General features: G+C 42.0%; 1 protein-coding gene across 2 annotated transcripts in view; it reads right to left on the bottom strand.

The window, feature by feature from the left end:
- Window positions 1–12876, bottom strand: part of MAP3K4 (mitogen-activated protein kinase kinase kinase 4) — a 115913-nt gene that overhangs the window by 44167 nt on the left and 58870 nt on the right. For both annotated transcript variants that reach the window (XM_069769521.1, XM_069769522.1), the window contains exons 6-11: window positions 10968–11125; window positions 9272–9388; window positions 6665–6764; window positions 3216–3299; window positions 524–790; window positions 204–353 (exon numbers count right to left, since the gene is read on the bottom strand). In XM_069769521.1, coding sequence (XP_069625622.1) covers window positions 204–353; window positions 524–790; window positions 3216–3299; window positions 6665–6764; window positions 9272–9388; window positions 10968–11125 — 876 coding nt within the window. The remainder of the gene's footprint in view (window positions 1–203; window positions 354–523; window positions 791–3215; window positions 3300–6664; window positions 6765–9271; window positions 9389–10967; window positions 11126–12876) is intronic.

Raw genomic sequence — 12876 nt, 5'->3', positions numbered from 1 at the left:
CCTGCAGCCAATCAGCGGCTGATTGCTCGGAAGAAGTGAGAGCTGCTGCTGCTCGCCAGACTCCCTACGAATGTCAGTAAAAATCAGAGATCGGCTGCAGGACATCACTAGAACAGTAACAGCACTGGAGGCGAGTAGATGAGGTTATTTTAGAAGGGGGAACATAGAAATGGAGAATGGCTTGTCCGAGAAGTGGCCCTTACCTTGAGTTGATGCAAAGCTTCTGCAATCACTGGATGGCTGGAGGTCTGTTCAAGCCCTAGAGAGAGAATGCCCTCAACAGAGTGCTGAAACAGTTTTCTGTTGCGAAGCAAATGGGCTGACTGCATTACTACAAGCAGTAGATTGTCCACCTTATGGGTATAAATTAGAAAGAAAAGGTTTATGGGCAATGCTGTCAACATTGGAAAACTTAAAAATAAATAAATAAAAAGCAGCAATTGGTCTGTGCTTTAGGTCTCTAGTAAATGACAGCACAACATTCTGAATAATATGGTTTAAGTACTTGATGTTAGACATTTACCTGCATACTTCTCAGAGTGTCAGCAGTTTCCACAGGAGGCACAATTTTCACAGTTTGCCCTTCCCAGGTACCCCAGAGATCCACCCCTTGCTGATCCACCTCAAAGTGCTTGGTCATCAACAAGAAGGCCTCGTATGCCACATCTTCACAGTCTGAAGAACAGTCTACACCAGCTGCAGCATTCAGCAACTGCAAAATGACCGATCTTCCTATAGAAAGATTATCTGGCACGAACGCATGCAGATTTTCAAGGGTAGGAACCAATACCTAAAAGATGAGAGCAATAGGTAAGAAACCATGGTCAGTCTCATACATTGTTTTATCCAGCCTACACACTCCCGTTCATAGGTATAGTTTGAAGTGGACACTGCCGACAGTCCACACCACAGTAGAGTGACAATTTTTCAGTCCGTCCTCCATTTAGTCTAAACATTAGAAACTCATCCACATTTTGGTGTAGTATTTTTATTTCAGATTGCCACGAAAGCAATAAATTAGTCTCAATGCATTCTAAGTGAACTATTTACATTAAAAGGGTGGTCCGAAATTAAATTTTCATCCTAAATCCCTTTCTATTTTAATCTAAATTATTTTCTAATTTACTGGAATTAAAAATTCTCTATCCTTCCCTAACTGCACTACATACCGTAAGCGCTTTTCCTTTGTACAACATCCTTTTTGACAATACTTCATTTGAGAATCCCAGTGCATGCTGGGATACGCAAAGGAGGCGTCATCAAGGAGCAGAGGTTGCAGTCACTGCCCAGCCTCCTCCCTGTGCGATGTGCACGAAGACAGTGCACTCTTGCCAGCTCAGATCAGTAGCATTGACCATGGGCAGAGTGTAGCGACGGCCATGGGGAAAGGGAGTATCTCGGCACACAGTTTCCGCGACGAGTGCCACATGATGTGGGATATCCGGTCTTGGTATTATTTAAACTTGTGAGATTAAGCACGATATACCCCCCTTTTTGAAAAAGCTGCCACTCGAAGCGCGCGTGAAACGGGACAGCAGAGAGACGCATGGCCACTGCATTTGATTATGGGTAAGCAGGATTAACCCATTCGGGAAACTTAAATGGGTATGATGCATTGTTATAGCCTTTGAGTGTTTATTAGCCATTATGCATACTGCGATTGATTTTTCTGGTGTTACACCCTTGATTCGGCTCACCCTCGGGAATATGTGACCTAATCTCTTTTGCTGTACCAGTTTGTCTCCTTGATTTCTTCCTTTTCTGTATATTTGATATTGTCTGCTGTATTATTATTGATAATAAAATGTTCTATTTTATTCTATGGTGGTCTTTTGTACTCTGCCTTGTTATGTTCATAATGATCATGATGGATTCACTTAGGGAGTGAGGTGTTTTCCTCTCTTGGCCGTAGTGTGATATATTGCTTACTATTGACTACTGCTCTAAACAATGTAAGTATATTAGAGACAGGCCCTCAAAGACTTCGACTGAACTTGCGACAGTTACAAGCTGCGATCACAAGATGGTGGTGCAGCACCGCGGCGGCAGGAAAAGCTGAAGACAGGCACAGGTAAGTACATTACTAGGGACAGGAACTAATAGTGGCACCATTCAAGCGCAGAACTATAAATAAAATGCTGTAGTGGTGCTTCAAAAACCAAGTTGTTTTTCTAGCCAAGTACAGTAAAGCAGTTCACAGTATTGCAAAACAGCGGAGAACACTGGTGCCCTGAGAAGTTTCGCCAAGTACTGGCGTTCTCAAGGGAGTTCACGTGGCAATCACTGCACACACAATTTATATATCGAATTGTAAATGTTGAGCAGTGAGCTCAGATTACAGCAGCAATTACAAAACATCGTTTTGAATAGAGGAATTATCAGGTTTTTAACTCAATTGTACGAATATAGCTCACGGAGAGTAAATTGAGACCGAGTAATATGCTGTCTTAGTGACAATCTGAAATAAAAAGGATTCGTTGTAGATATGGTCTCAAATGGGTTACTTGACCGTAAGATTTTCATTTTTGTGGAAAAGCCTTATTGTAATGTTAATCCATAAACATTAGGAGCCAAAGTCGTCTAGTGATCTACGGCGTTTACTATATGGGTTCGTACATTTTTAGTTATTGATGACAGACGCAACAATACCAAATAAGGAAAAGGAGGGCGATTTATTAAAAAAAAAAAAAAACAATTTTAAATTCTGATGCATTTCTAACAAAGCTTGTGATTTTGTGCTACGCTTGTATTATTTTGTCACACTCATGCTTTCCATATGGGTTTAATATTTTTTTTGGCAGTTGATCCTACTATGTCGGTGTTGCAAAAGATATTTTGGTTAATTGGTTAAGCTTGTGAGCCCACTCAATACACAGTCACTGGATGCGTGACATACATGTACACCACATATTGGGAATTGGCTAGCGAGTGTTAACAAGTTTAGAAGTAATCCTCTGGGGAATAACTTCTAAATTTGATACAAACCCATTAACTCATGATCAGCAATGTTCAGTTCTCAAGATCAATGGGGTCATTTTAATCATTTGCCATCTCCTATATCAGTTGGTATATCATTGTGTCATTTTGTGGCAAATAGAGGGTATGGTGATTCATATAAATTAATAAATCGATCACAAAGTCATACATGTACATCACACATGTACCGCAAAATTTATGGTACGAAATGCAGTCCCTTCATCAAATTGTCATTTTACCTTTGAATAATTCTTGGATTTTAGGCAAGTTAACAAGTCTTGCACAGATGTGGAAAAAGTAAACTCTGCAGCAATCTCCAAATCCTGGAAAAGGAAAAATTAGGTTGAAGGGAAGGTACCGAGTTTGTAGATCATTAATAAATCAATGTAATGTAGAATAACATGCTGTTATAACCAAGTTTTGATTGCATTTGAAACATATTTCATGTGTTATAGGAGTTTAAAGAAGACACTGGGGGCTGACATCTTGTTTTCACAATAGCAGCACGACACTGTCAGTGTCATAATACGGCACCCCATGGTCATAGGAGATAACTAACAGCTGCCGACCCCATCTATTGTAATAGAACTGTCACTGCTGTGAACTGGGCACGCCTTTGTGGGCTGCACAATTCACAGTAGCTGGAGTGTTCTGCTGCATTATTCATGGAGCCTTCACATCTGCTAACATAAAAGGTACTACTTCCAGCAGAACAGATCCTAGATTGAGGGCTGATGCAGGAGAAAAGAACAGGCAGAATAGCAGAGACATTAAAATGGAACGGTGTGCCATTAGCATTATGCTATGATATGTTTCTTCACCCGATTCCCGACTGCCCCTATGTGATTGGCTTATATTTATTTATTTGCTTTTTCCACAGGGGTGTTTTGTTTATTAGGCTATTCCTGTACTGGTTCGCTATGTATTAACTAACATATGACATGGAAGTGTATTAAACCCGTAGTATATTTAGATCAATGGTAGATGCGGCTTTGCGCCTGTTAATATGTCCACAGTATGGATGCGTTTCCCTGGGTGCCTGCCTGCTTGACGGGTATATAGGGTGGTGGCTGGGTGACGCGGGGTGTGCAGTGGGGCGGGGCATGTCTCTGATGAGGTTTCATTATGGGACATGGTCCTGACGTACTGAGCCTGCGCCCTTGCTCCACGGCCCGGCCTGTCGCTTAGGTTGGTTTCCAGGGAGACGCGTCACTGTTGCGTTCCCCTGGCTACCTGTTTGTTCGGCAGATGCACGGGGAGGAGGTGGTGCGGTGCGGGTTCGCGTTATCGCTGGGCGTGTCTCCGATCGGATCACGTGACGAGACGCGTCCCCGGGGTGGCGCTGATGCGCTTCACTTCCCCAGTGCCTGCCGTTCAATGTGGACGACGGTGGAGTCCGGTGATGATGCAGAAGCATACAGGTTGTATGGGTATATCTAATTGGGGTAAGCGCAGTAGCCCTAATGAGAGGCTTATATGGATTGGCTATAGGTAGCTGTTGGCGCCAGACTGCTGCTTGTTAAACCTCTATACAGGAAGTCTATTAAAGTGAAGATCTTATTGGCAGTTGGTCACTATGGTAACAGGAACGCTGAAATGTACCTACGAATGATAAGTGGAAAACAAAGCGCTTTTCATATGTTTCTATACAGATTAGTACAAGTATTGAAGTGGTGATGAGGTCTAAATGTTATTTATATGTGCACACAAGTGTCTGATGTATTTTTTTATATATATTTTGTTATATTGTATTAAGATACAAGGTGGGTGGTACTGGATGGTGATTGGCTCCCTGCGTGGTGTCCACACTATTTAAGACCGCCTTGCCGCCATGTTTGTATGCTTGAAAAAGACCAGCATATGGTCGAAACGTCGCTGATGCTATATGGCTGAATAAAGATTGTTTTTGGATTACTACACCCGGTGGAGCGCTGTTCTTCTGTGCAGACATTGGCGTATTACCCAGGAGGGTTCCCTGGATATGGAACGGGCGCCCGAATGAGTGAGTGCTGTTGGTCACTTGTTTATTTCATTAGCATTATGCTGTCAGCTGCTCCGCAGGAGCGGCGATTCATCCCTTCCTAAGATAAGGAGCTGCAGGTCTGCAGTGAATGGCCAGGCATTGTGGAGGGGGGTGAGAGAATCATGTAATCTGGGTGAGAGAGACTGATAGGAGAGAGAAGACAGTAACTGCTGGTGATAGCAGATCACAGGGCAGTCACCCACAAAATGGCACTGCCCTGTCATGCTACTCTTCATTCCACCCCAGGGATACTAGACCACCCAAAAGGGGAGGGAAATGGTGATGTCAGCAGTTACTGCCCCAATTTTCCAGCTAACAGTAAAGATGGTAAGTCTTACTATAGCTGCTTGACGTCAAACGGAAAGCGTTCCCCCTAGTGGTAAATATATTTATAAGAAAATATCTAATATTTTTCATATAGAAATGTTTGCAAACAGTGCAAACATTGCATTAATACATTTTAATTACTATTTTAAGCTTAACTTCACAAAAAAACTAATTCCAAGAAAACTGGTGGCACATTCCTTTTAAATAAAAGTAGCTTAAAAATGCAATCACACATACTATCCTTTAGACTATAGCTTTGGGGCACGAACGACTCAGGTGTCCAGATTTTCAATACGTAAACTTAAAAGAGGTGTTCTCAAGTTTGAAAGTCATCTCCTAGCTAAATGAAAGAGGATAATTTCCCAATCACTGGGGGTCCGACAGCATTGGCCCACATTGATCCAGAGAACCGGGGCTCTGAAAAGCCTTAAGTGAATGGAGTGGAGATCGATCATGTGCACTGCCTATCCATCCATTCTAATATTAGCACAGAAATTCAGCAGAGTGCTGCGCTTGCAACCTCCAGTGCTCCCATTAAGAATGAATGGAGAGGCAATGCACATGACCGACCTCTGCTCTAATCAGCCAGAGCCGGTTCTCAGGATCGGTGTGTGGGCCATGGTGGTCGGACCCCCAGCGATTGGAAGGTTATCACCCACCACGTTTATACTTGAGAACACACCTTTAATCTAAATTCATGTACTTCATCATTTCACGGTTATTAGACTTCGCATTAATGTCGTAACACCACAGCTACTTCTTGGAAAACAATGCTAATACATTATTCAATCACATTTTTAATTTTGCGGTTTCCTTTTGAGCTGCTACATGCAAACTTTGGCCCAAACTAGTAAGCGACAGGGGAGCAGACGTCGCTGTAAAGAATTTGGATTCCTTGCTTATTACTTTGTGCGTAAGGCTTCTTTACGTGCTGAACATTATTTAAATCACCAACAATTCTCAAGTCTAAAAATCAGTCTACATCTCGGAGACACTTGTAGTGCTAGAATGTTTTGAAAAGAACATCTAATCATACTAATCACTGCATTAAACACACAGGCACCCCATTTTCTACATTCTACAATAGTTTAGTGCTGCAGCCCTTTGCAGTTTCTCCCCGTACACTGGCGCCTGCACGTTCTCAGGATCGTTCTGGGGACCAGAGGTTGGACGCCACCAATTACGGCAAGTGACGGCTGCAATATCCCAAAGTTCATGATAGAACACTACTTCAATCATGGACAGACATAAATAGAGTCAGTAACCATCAAAATACAAAAAAAAAAAAAAAAAAAAAAAAAAAAGAGTACATTCTACAAGCAGGCAGGGGTACAGTACCTTTCTTAACATTTTAGCAAAACCAAGAGCTTTGGATGCTCGCTCTCTGGCTTCATGAAAGAGTTCTTTGAGGGCACGGCTGGTTTCAATAACGGATCTCCTGCAGACGGCACAAAGACAGTTCGAAGCATTATCAAGCAGGGATTACAAGGCGCATCGCCTAGTACAAGCAATAAACCTCTTACTTGCATAAAAGGCAATATTTTTCCTCAAAAAAACCTAAAAAGTAACCTATTAATAGGGAATCTGTCACCAGGTTTTTGCTATCCCACCGAAGGAGCATAATTATTTAGGGGCAGAGCTGCAGTTTTGATAAAAATCAGTTGGCAGAAAGCTGCCCATCGGTGGTGGGGACAGAATTATACAGAACTCGTGAATGTGGGGGACTACCTGGCAGCAGGTTTATTAATTCCCTGATAAATATCCATGTTACAGCCAAATCCGTTTTAAGAGACTGCAACACCCTGCAGATGGGGTAAGCAGCATAGCTTATCAGAAGAACTATACTACATTCCTAATTTGAGACATTTGCTAATACTACTAGCACACCTACTATATATTGGGATTGGGTCTTAGAAATGGGAATACTCCTTTAAAGGAACTGTGAACAAAGAACAACTGTTTGAACCTAGTACAAGGCGCTCGGTGCTTCATGGTGTGGCGGATCATTTACATACACCTTCTCACCTGCTTGGTTCCATCCATCCCCATCCTTCTCTGGCCCTATTATGCCAGAGCTGTCAACGAAGAGGGAGGGTGGAGATTGAGGGAAAACAGGCAGATGTAAAGGTGTATGCAAATGACTGACCACGATGTAAAGCACAGAGTAATGGGGCTTAATTGGAACAGTCATTCTGTGCTAACAGTCTCTTTAAGGATACATTAAATTAGCCAAGGATAAATTACTTCATTAATCAGCACAGAACTGTAGAACTAAAACTGGACTTGCAAACAAACTAGATTTAGGCCATGTGCACACGTTCGCGTTTTTTTCACGTTTTTTCGTGCTAAAAACGCTATAAAAACTCATTAAAAACGCATACATTATGCATACTATCATTTAGAATGCATTCTGCATGTTTTGTGCACATGGATGCGTTTTTTTCCACACAAAAAACGCATCGCAGTAAAAAAAAATGAGCATGTTCATTATTTTTGCGGATTTTCTGTGTTTTTCCCGCAATTCTATGCATTTGGGAAAAAACGCACAAAAAATGCACCAAAAACGCGTCAAAATCGCAGTAAAATCGCATGCGGATTTCTGGCAGAAATGTCCGGTTTTTGTCAGGAAAATTTTTGCAAGAAATCCTGAACGTGTGCACATAGCCTTAGAGTTGCCAAGTTGGTATAGGTTGGCTCTATAGACCCTGTGTATACACCACGTTATTGTCAGCCATCAGTAAAATACCCTTACACTCACCTCTGGTGTCAGCACTGGCTCTCACGGGATCGCGTGACATTGTTCCATCAGGCTGCTTCACGCTCCCCATATTCAGTCAATCACATACCCCAGTTGTATGTGATTTGTCAGAAGTTGAGGAGGGTGTAGCGGCCAGTGATTGGCCGCAAGGATCGCGTAAAGCAACGTCACACGATCCCCGGGAGAGCCAATGTCGACACCACTGGAACGGCATTACCACCAAAAGGAGAGTACAAGTACTATTTTATAAGGGAGACAAATACTGACTGAGGAGGCGCCGTTTTGTAAGTCTGAAATGCGTAAAATAAAAAAAAATAAAAAAAACTGTTAGGGTATGTGCACACGTCAGGTTTTTTTCCTGACAAAATCCGGAGAATTCTGCCAGAAAATCGCGTTTTTTTCCGCGCGGATTTCTCGCGTTTTTTGCGGATTTTTTGCTTTTTTTTTTTTTTTCCCTGAATGCATGAAATCCGCAAAAAATCCGCAAAAAGAATGAGCATGGCCATTCTTTTTGCGGATTGCGTTTTTTTTGCGGAAAAAAACGCATATATCTGCACAAAAAATGCGGAATGCATTCTAAATGAGAGGATGCATAATTTGAGCGTTTTTTATGCGGATTTATAGCGTTTTTATAGCGAAATTCCGCAAAAAAAAACGCGAAAAATCCGGACGTGTGCACATACCCTTAGTGTTTAGATACACGGCATACATATAAATTTACAGTAAAACCATTGACTCCTGCTATTCAAGACAAATATGCACCACCCTAAACAACCGAACAGCATTTACAAAGAATTTGCCATTTCTATAAGGCTATGTGCACACGGTGCGGATTTTGTTGCGGCTCTGCAGCTGTTTTCCATGAGTTTACAGTACCATGTAAACCTATGGAAAACAAAAAAAGCAGTGCACATGTTGAGGAAAAAAACGCACGGAATCGCTACTTTTTACATTCCGCAGCATGTCAATTCTTTGTGCGGATTCTGCTGCGGTTTACACCTGCTCCTCAATAGGAAACCGCAGGTGGAATGCGCACAAAAACCGCAGTAATTCCGCAGTGAATCCACGGGTAATACGCAGTGCAGTTTACCTGCGGATTTTCAAAAACAGGTGCGGAAAAATAAGCGGAGATCCAACCTACGTGTGCTCATATCCTTATAGAACCCCCACCGCCATGCCAAACTTACCTGATTTCATCAGAGACGCTGCTGTCATCAGTACTGGCCCAAAATTCATCACAGCTCTCCTGTAAACCAGTGTCCAGAAACTTCCCTGTAGACTTCAGCAGCATCCCTGCGATATCGCTAAAAGCACAATATAAGGGGTTACAGGCCGCCATTAGACAGCTCACTGACATTCTGCAGTGATGCATACGGCTTGTGGAGCCAAACATTTCTATTGACACACAACTGCAAAAACAGGTTAATAAACATATTATAGAATATGCTTTGAAAATAAAAAGGATTTGACTAAAATCAGGGGACGTCTGTCATTGTACATGGTCTAGGGTACATTCACCACAGACAAGCGATAAAGTGGAGAGTTTGAGGCAGGCCTCGGCTTATGCAGCCACACTCCCCTGCTATAAGTATTTCATAAGGGAGTAGGACCACCAGTAGGCAACTTTGCTCATCTCAGGGGCCCTCTTTCAATAAGCTCCTGTCACCCTTCTCTAAGGATTGTTTTCATTTGCCCTTTTCCCCTCAGACCTATGTGACTATTCACCATCTAGTGCGGGTCCTCTTACCAATTAACAGATTCATTATAGAGAGCAGGCACCATTTCCTTATGGCCCCCTTAAATAATGTGTATGGTGGGCTCAGACTGTCACTAACAGATCGTACTCGGGAGAGAGGGATCTGGCCTGCTGAAATTTAACAGCCGATCCAATTGTTCTGTGTGGAAATAAACTTGTCAGGGTGGCTTCGCAGTAGCTCCCTCATAAAAGAAAACAGGGACACTAGACCAAACCTAGCGTTTCTGTCTACGGAGGAGCCAGGAGGGACAGCCATCTTATGTGTATGGGGACATTTAGACCATACATTTAAAAAAAAGTTGTACCCTTGCGTTCTGAATGGGGAGAGGAAATAAAGGCCCCCATACACATTAGACTAACGTCGGCATATCTCGCTGACATTGGCAAGTTCGACTGGCAAACTAATGTGTATTGAAGTCTCCCAACTCTTCCCTGAAACGTTATGTCGGGGGAGAGAAGGAACCAACCTGCCCAATTCCAATTGCTGATCCTTTTGCTCTAAATGAGATTAGCGGCAGCTCCAGAGAATACAGGAAAGCTTGAAATCCATTGTTCTCTTACAGGACATATTCCATCATTAATCCACTATATACCCACGTTTTATTGGCTGGTCATGTGAGGAGTTATTGGCGTCCACAGTGCCCGTAGCAGATCAACTCAAAAATATAAAGTCAAATCCTTCTTTCCTAGATTTGTTCCTCTAATTATTGGTGTTCGGATCCAATACATCGCGTAAGGTATATATTATTTAAAAAAGTTACAGCTTCATTTTACTATTTCCGTGTTGTATATTTTTCAAGGCACATTTGTCTCCGGCTTATCTTTACAGTGTTACCATGTGATAGTAAACTTTTAAGAAGACTAGTTACTAGTTGATAGAAATGATCAGGACTCTGTGGGGTACTGGGGGGGGGGGGGAGGGGGGGTCACAAAATTTTTAATTAGGGGCTAGAAGAGGGGATAACTTGTGTTCCGCCAAGGAATTGACCGCTGGCTATATCCAGTAGTCCCATAGAGATTGCAAAGATCGTTCGATCCCTGGCTAGTAGGTTATCACCTATCATACATCTTCTTGAAGGGGGATCACTTTAAAACTTTATAGCCATAAGGCACAATGTCTTTCCTACCAGAAGAGCTTCCCAGCCTGAGCTTCTCCTCCCCGTATGTAAGGAGTAATTTCTTTGGTGAAGTTCCATTCTTCCTCCAGAAGGTTCTTCAGGCTGTGCGATGCCTGAGGTAACTGCTGCAACATTTGGATCCAGCTGCGCATGTAGTCAAAGTACACCTGGCAGTGAGAAGGACGTCATTGTATCAGCTTGTGTAGTTTAAAGCTAGAATTAGCATTGATAACATGTACAATGTACAGTACAAGTTTCAAAGGCTATTCCGGTTACAAGTTACCATCACCTTTCCACAGGTGCATGTAATGGCTGCATAATCCTTACTGGGATCTCAGTGCAAGCAGGACACAGACTGAACACACCTGGGTTCCTTTTAACTGGACCCGTAAAATGCGCATTTCCACCCCTTACATGTCCGGCAGCTGTGTGCTGTCACTACAGGGAGCAGACTCCGCTCCTGACAGCCAGCACCCAAAAGTAACTGATGCGTTAGGGGACTGCTCTGATCACATCAGTTTAACCTCTTAAATGCCACCGGCAAGAAGCTGAGTGTTAAGAGGCCCACGGTACATGACTGCAGGCGCCGATGGTTGTTGGTGGGGGTTGTGTTCTAAAGAGCTCTGTGCCTGACTGGCATGATATTATTCCTAGTCATGGAAGACTAGTAATTTTACAGTATTGCAGTGCATATGGAACAGCATGAAAAAAAAAATGAATAAATAAAAACCTAAAATCACTCCAAATGTAAAATGTAATAAAAATGTTAATATTTGATACTGCTAAAAGGCATCAATGAATATGTTAACTCAGTGAGCAATAAAAATCTAATCAACAGAAAAATAAAATATAGTTACAGATGACAGAAAATAGTGACACAAATAAGAACTTTTTTTTCCACAGAAGATCTGAATTTTTTTTTTTTTTTAACCAAATTAAACAAAACAACTTTGTTTGGTATCCCCATAATCCGAAGCATGATGCCAGATCATTTTTACAGTTATACTTTTTCTTCCTTCCAATCAATTAACTGTGCTTTGATTAGTCCCCAATTATCAGTATAACATACGGGAAAATGAACGGGTCATTCAAAAATATCACCTCAGCGCTCAAACAGCTAGTTTGACCGGAAAATGAAAAAAGTTATGGTGCTTGATAGATTAATGAGAGGATTTATACAGATATTGTGACATTAAACCACAAAATAATGAGACCAGTCCTATTTTATAGGGCATACAATTTGTAGTGAAATCTTGTGACAGATCCACTTTAGGGTTAAATGCGCCAGTCTTTTTCATCCACATTCCACCTAGAATGCACCTAAAACAGTGCAGCAAAAAATGAATATAATGCACAGCAATGTAAACATGACATTGCTGTGAACATGTTATGCCACATCTTTATAGAGAACCTGTCAGCAGTATTTAGCACTATAAAGTATGGCCCTAAAGGTGCAGTTATGCGAATTGTTTTTTTTAATTAGCCTATAATCACTTCACCACCTATGACATATACTGTAGGTACGTCATAGGGCATCTTTTCTGATTTGATCAGCTGTCATGGGCCCCTAACAGCCGCAGATGGATTCAAGATTCACCCGCAGCTATTAACATGTTAAATGTCTCTGACAATCTCTTGTCAGTGACATTTAACATGATCGGAAGAGCGTCACAAAATCCCGCACATTGATGCCTCTATCACATATTCACGGGGCACCGATGGGTTGGCATAACAACTAGGGGTCTGCAGAAGATCTGGTCTTTGCTGATTGGCTATTCACACCGGCCAGGAAATAATTATTTCTGCTATACCTAGCACTGCCATGTGTAGCACAAGCAATCAGAAGATCGCAACTTCAATTCGAGAAAAATAAATGCTTTTAAAAATAAAAAAAAGTAAAAAAAATATTATATGTATA

Source organism: Ranitomeya imitator, chromosome 5 (assembly GCF_032444005.1).
Source record: "Ranitomeya imitator isolate aRanImi1 chromosome 5, aRanImi1.pri, whole genome shotgun sequence".
Lineage (NCBI taxonomy): Eukaryota > Metazoa > Chordata > Amphibia > Anura > Dendrobatidae > Ranitomeya > Ranitomeya imitator.
The sequence above is the reverse complement of the archived record's forward strand: the minus strand, read 5'-3'. Positions and strand labels throughout refer to the sequence as shown.